Source organism: Trachypithecus francoisi, unplaced genomic scaffold (genome assembly GCF_009764315.1).
Source record: "Trachypithecus francoisi isolate TF-2019V2 unplaced genomic scaffold, Tfra_2.0 Lachesis_group2, whole genome shotgun sequence".
In the NCBI taxonomy this organism is placed as follows: Eukaryota; Metazoa; Chordata; class Mammalia; order Primates; family Cercopithecidae; genus Trachypithecus; species Trachypithecus francoisi.
Genome location: NW_022681465.1, coordinates 162,815,439 through 162,821,438, shown reverse-complemented (window position 1 = coordinate 162,821,438; position 6,000 = coordinate 162,815,439). Strand labels below are relative to the sequence as shown.

General features: G+C 48.0%; 1 protein-coding gene across 1 annotated transcript in view; it reads left to right on the top strand.

Moving 5' to 3' along the window:
• Positions 1–1,303: 1,303 nt before the first annotated feature.
• Positions 1,304–6,000, top strand: part of ADAMTS19 (ADAM metallopeptidase with thrombospondin type 1 motif 19) — a 269,639-nt gene continuing 264,942 nt past the window's right edge. The window contains exons 1-2 of the mRNA XM_033181355.1: positions 1,304–1,481; positions 2,101–2,756. Coding sequence (XP_033037246.1) covers positions 1,391–1,481; positions 2,101–2,756 — 747 coding nt within the window. The 5' untranslated portion in view covers positions 1,304–1,390. The remainder of the gene's footprint in view (positions 1,482–2,100; positions 2,757–6,000) is intronic.

The following is a 6,000-nucleotide window of genomic DNA, read 5'->3' as shown; positions in this document are numbered from 1 at the left end:
TGCAACAAAGGAAAAAAAAAAAATTTGGGGTTGAATTGCCCCCAAAGAGGACAGAAACAGCAAAAATATATTTTATATGTACAAGTAAAAAGTACAGAGGGCAAAATAATCTCACCTGGTTTGAGATCTTTAGAATATAGTGTTTAATGTTGATTTCCTTACTCTTACTCCTTTTAGGACTCCGTGTGTGTGTGTGTGTGTGTGTGTGTGTGTGATGGGGTGGGGTAGGGGAAGGAGAGAAACTGATAGTACTGATGAATGGTGAGCTATAAAGATAAGGAAGGAAAAGAGGCTCTGAAATGTAAGGGTGCCTACTCTCCTGGGAACCTTTACAGCACATTCCATGACAAATTACATTATCTCCGGGCTAAGAAAATTCCGACAAAGATGGGAAGACAAATCAAAGGCCTTTGGTAAATGAGGCCTGAGCTTTGTGGTCAAGTCTGCACTAATTTTTGCCTTGCGTGATGTGTGAATATGACAAAAAGAGGAGCTGGATTGAGGAGTGGGATGGGAAGGGGGAGGCACCTCTACCTGCACACACCTCAACTGACTGGTGGGGGGCAGGGGATGGATGCAAATCAGGCCTTCTCAAGTGGCCAATCAATAGTCAGGTGAGGGATTTTGGGTCCCCACCCCATCCCAACGGGCGTTTGAGCACGTGCACAGTGTTCTGGGACCTTTGTCCCGCAAAGTCATGCTTGGCGGGCACCCCTTGGTCCCTTTTTCTGGTCAGATGTCCTTGATTCTTTTCTGCTCTACAACCCACCTCTCTAGCAGTGTCTTCCCATCTCCCTACTCATTCCCTTCCGCGCTGCTGCGGGTGAGAGCTTTCAGCGTTGCGTCCCAAGGAGCGTGAGGAGTGTGCGGAGCTTGGCACACCAAGTTGCTGAGACTGTGACACCAGCCTCCGCCCGTTCCGCGCGGGTGCAGGCGGCGAGCCTCGGCTCGGACACCACAGCTCTCCTGCCCGCGCCGGGCAGTCCTCCGCCTGTCCAGAGGCAGCACTCCCGGCTCTCGGCTGGTTGTGGGTCTGTCCTGTGGGGCTCCAGCACTAGCCTGCTCGGCCTCGGAACCTCCTGCAGCGTCCAGAACACAGAAAATAGACTCATCACCTAATTCGCCAGGGAGCTCGAGCGCTGCGGGGCCGCGGCGCTGCCTCCCCCGCTCCTCCCCCCACCCGACCCCACCCCACCCCCGCCAGGGCTTCGGAGGCCTCCTGGAGTCACACAGCCTACCCCCCCACCCCAACACCCCCTCCCCCGGCAGACAAAGGGCCTGGGCAAATTCGCCGCCCGGCCTCCTAGCGCTCCGGGGAGGCCGCTGCGCCCGGAGTGGATCGCGCTGGAGGCGTGCGCCGGGCGAGAAGCCGCGGCCGCCGGAGCGCAGTATGGGGAAGAACCGCGAGATGCGCCTGACTCACATCTGCTGCTGCTGCCTCCTTTACCAGCTGGGGTTCCTGTCGAATGGGATCGTTTCAGGTAAGTTCTTCCGTGACTTTCTCGCTTCCTTTCCAGCCATCCCAGCGGAGACCGCGAACGTAGGGGTCGGCAGGGCTGGTGCAACCGGTGCGTGGAGAGCAGAGCTCAGTAGGTAGCAATAAAAATGAGCTTGAGGTGCGGGTTAGAGGGTCAAGTTCGGAAATAAAGCACACTTCTGCCGGCCTCGTTTTAACCGTATGTGGAATAGTTTCCTTCTAATTAGAGCAATAATATTTGCAAAGGTACGTTTGCAGCACCTGGAGGAAAATTAGAACGTACCTAAGTTGATAGCAACGCTCTGCTCTAGCATACACTTCAGAAATAGTTTACTCGTGCTGGAGTCTTTGCATCGGTTTTCTTTTCAACAATGAAGTACAGTCACCAAATTTTGATTCCCCCCTCCCCGCCCCCAATATAATCGTACTTTTACTCTGAAAATGCTGGGGTCTGTAATCTGATCGCAAGGCTTCTGGGGTTGCAAAGAGTTTCAGGGGCTAGACGGGTGGTTTCTTGCATTCAACGCGAGCGCTCTGTATCTATGGGTTGTGAGCTTAGAAATATTTGTGCTACTGGAACCGCGGCACTTTAAGCCCCGCACTTCTGTCTGCCCCGCCCGCAGAGCTGCAGTTCGCCCCCGACCGCGAGGAGTGGGAAGTCGTGTTTCCTGCGCTCTGGCGCCGGGAGCCGGTGGACACGGCTGGCGGCAGCGGGGGCAGCGCGGACCCGGGCTGGGTGCGCGGCGTTGGGGGCGGCGGAAGCGCCCGGGCGCAGGCTGCCGGCAGCTCACGCGAGGTGCGCTCTGTGGCTCCGGTGCCTTTGGAGGAGCCCGTGGAGGGCCGATCAGAGTCCCGGCTCCGGCCCCCGCCGCCGTCGGAGGGTGAGGAGGACGAGGAGCTCGAGTCGCAGGAGCTGCCGCGGGGATCCAGCGGGGCTGCCGCCTTGTCCCCGGGCGCCCCGGCCTCGTGGCAGCCGCCGCCTCCCCCGCAGCCGCCCCCGTCCCCGCCCCCGGCCCAGCATGCCGAGCCGGATGGCGACGAAGTGTTGCTGCGGATCCCGGCCTTCTCTCGGGACCTGTACCTGCTGCTCCGGAGAGACGGCCGCTTCCTGGCGCCGCGCTTCGCAGTGGAACAGCGGCCAAATCCCGGCCCCGGCCCCACGGGGGCAGCATCCGCCCCGCACCCTCCCGCGCCGCCCGACGCAGGCTGCTTCTACACCGGAGCTGTGCTGCGGCACCCTGGCTCGCTGGCCTCTTTCAGCACCTGTGGAGGTGGCCTGGTAAGCGCCTTCTTTCCCTAGCTCTCCATTTTCCCCTGCTGCTCCTCTCCTTGCCCCATAGATCGGGCTGATTTGCATGCACCTTCTCCCCTTTCAGTTGCTCCTTTTGAGTTTCCCCCTAGACTGCACCCCCAGGTGTCTACATCGTTTGCCTCCCGTGGAACAAATCCAGGGCAGTTATGTAAATCGGACGTCTAATTGGATGGATAAATGGCCTTCCCTTCCAGATGGTTATGTGTCTTTCGAAACTACGTGAAACTCTGCCTTTTTGTAACTTCTTCCCAATGGCTCTTCTTTCTGTTCTCCAGGGTTTTCTGAAATAAGGGCAACACGTGATGCCTTTTAGAAACTCAAAAGACAAGCAGTGGGCTCACTGATGAATCTCCTCCGTGTTTGCGCAGCACTCTCTGTTCCTCATCTGTTATCTTAGAGCTTTTTCATAACCGACTTCAAAGTTGTAAGAACAATTCTATAGGGAATTAGTCTGACAGTTTTCTAGAATTTAAACACATCCAGAGCCATACTGGACACCTGTTCATTGTTTTTGTTAAAGGTAGGAGTTGGGAGGGACTCAATTGAGAGACTGGAGCTGTTGAGTAATGGGTGACATTATCATCCAATCCGTGTTCAAAGGGTTATGGTTCTGTGATTTACATTTCATTTGACAGTACTTCCTTTTCTTCTTTCCACTCTTTGGAGGAAAGGAGCAAGGTGGAAAGCCTTGTTAAATGGCCTGTTGGGATGGAAAGTAAAAGCCATTTGCTCTGTCAATGTAGAACATCATTTGATTTTTCTCCCTCTGTCATGATTCAGGGGTTAGGACAAGCTTCTATAAGTTGTCCTTTGTGTGTGTGTGTGTGTGGTGTGTGTGTGTGTGGTCAAATACGTATAACATAAAATTTACTATTTTAACCGTTTTTAGATGTACAGGTACGTGGCATTAAGTACATTCACGTTGTTGTGCAACACCATCATGTCCTTTATGGTTGCTTCCACCACCATGGGCTTAATATTAATTGGTTTAAGACAAAACTCATAAAATATCAAAAATGCCCTTGTGATTTGTGGCTTCATTTTGCTCTTCATAGTGAGCCACTGAGAAATCCACAAGAACTTGCATGGAAGCAAACTGCTTATTTGGAGAAAATCCAACAGCAGTGGATAGCAGAAAATAATCAGCACAGTCACAGCCACCCAAACCTACCACCCGCCCCCCACCCCTGAACCAAGATCCCATAGTCAAATGATGTACACTGTTGGACAGTGCTCATAATGATGAATATTCAAATATGGGCATTTTTAGGCTTAAGTGAAAAAAACTGGCATGGAAAAATTACATGTAAAGCTTTTATTAAAAGGTTTTCTGTGGAACTGATGTTTGAACATTTCACTGAGGAAAACGTTTTGTGGAGATTTCATTGTCCCCTAGCTTTTGGCTGGGGATTAAATAATCACATATAGAAAGTTCCTGGTGTGGTAGGAGCAATGGGGGATAAAGAATTTCACTGTGTTGAAATGTGCACTTTTGGTCAGATTTTCCAAATGACCTATTCCTTCTCTCTGTACTTAAGGAAGCAAAGTTAGAATTATAAGTAGGTTTTTCATAGACTGAATAGGAGTTTGACATACCTCCCTGTTTATCATGTTGGACTTTTACTCACTTTTCCTATTAGCTACATATGTATATGTTCTGAACTGGGAAGTCTTTGTTATTGAGGAAAACTACCATTGCCAGCAATACAGTGTAGGAGTTAGATTTTCAGTAAAAAGTTAAGCAAATAGCCAAGAAGGGTGGGTTTGTTACTCTAGACTCTAATATGCCAGGCTTTTCCCTTATGAGCTGGTGGATAAGGAAAGAGAGAGTTGTTATCGTACTCTGGAAGAGATTTGTTCCCTGATGATTGACAAGCTCCTTCTCTCTTTAGGCTTCAGTTTCCATAGGTAAAATTAGAGAATTAGATGATTTAATTTTAAAAATTGGATGGTGGGATTAAAATTCTATTGGATATTTCATGTATTCTAGGTCCCTTGTTTAGAGGGATAGAATGTTCTGCCTTTTAGGGGCTCAAGAATTAAGAGAAAGATATCATGTATAAGTGGAAATGACACAGGTAGTCACAAGACAGTGACAGACCAGCACAATTAATCAAATGTTCTGCTAAGGTAAAAATCCCTTGGGAGAGGTGGGGAATGCTTCCCAAAGCAGATGAAGTTTAACTGGATCTTAAACCATGGAGAGGATTTCGCCAGGCAGAAAAAAAAGCTGGAGTGTTGTAGGTAGAGGGGAGGTGACTGAGTGCAGGCATGAAAATGCAGGACCTGTCAAGGGAATGATAAAGATTATCTCCTATGACTAGGCCAGAAGATGCGATAGAGAGAAATGATCTTAAAATGTCTTGAGATCAAACTTCAAAAGCCTTGTCTGCAAGAATATGGGCTTTTTCTAACTGAATATTCACAAAACTACCTACCTGTTCCTTTATATCTCAAGAATTCTGTGATCCTGTAATGCTAATGTGAGGAATTATGATAACTTTATATAGAGTTGGTGAATCATTTATAAATGCAACTGCCATTAGTTTGCAAAAATTATTTTCTTCTCAGGGAAAACTTTCTTATTGTCAGTTGCAGAGAAGAGGGTATTCCACGAACTGTACCTTCCCTTCCCCTCTCTTGATAGTAAATTTTGCCTACTGGTACCTGAACTTTTCAATATCTTTTGGATTATTAAATGTTTAAAAGGATCCAAAAGTCTGTAGGAAAGGAAATAGAACATCAGCTATCCAATAAAGTGAACATTTATAAGAATGACCAATTTACTCTCCAGGTACTACGCTAACTTGTGTTATCAAAGGAAAAGTGCCAGAATGGAGATTTTGGATGTGGGGCAAGAGCTGCCTCTTCAAAGTTTTTGATCTTTCTGGATATCATATCTGGATCTGTCTCTATATAAAATGTACAAATTATACTTATATATGTAGCAATTGATCTGTGAAGCGTTATGATTTCTATTTGTCCTGATTAGTGTATTATTGAATAACAATCTTATTTGAGTTGTATATTAGATCTTATAAGCATGCAAATATACTACTACTAATCAATTAAACATTTATTGAACAACTCTTATGACTAAGGCCTTTTCCAGATATTGAGAATACAAAAAGAAGATGAAGCAGTCTCAATATATTTCACGCAGCTCTCAACCTAACTTGCCAGTCCCCAATGAAAACAGGGACATACAATA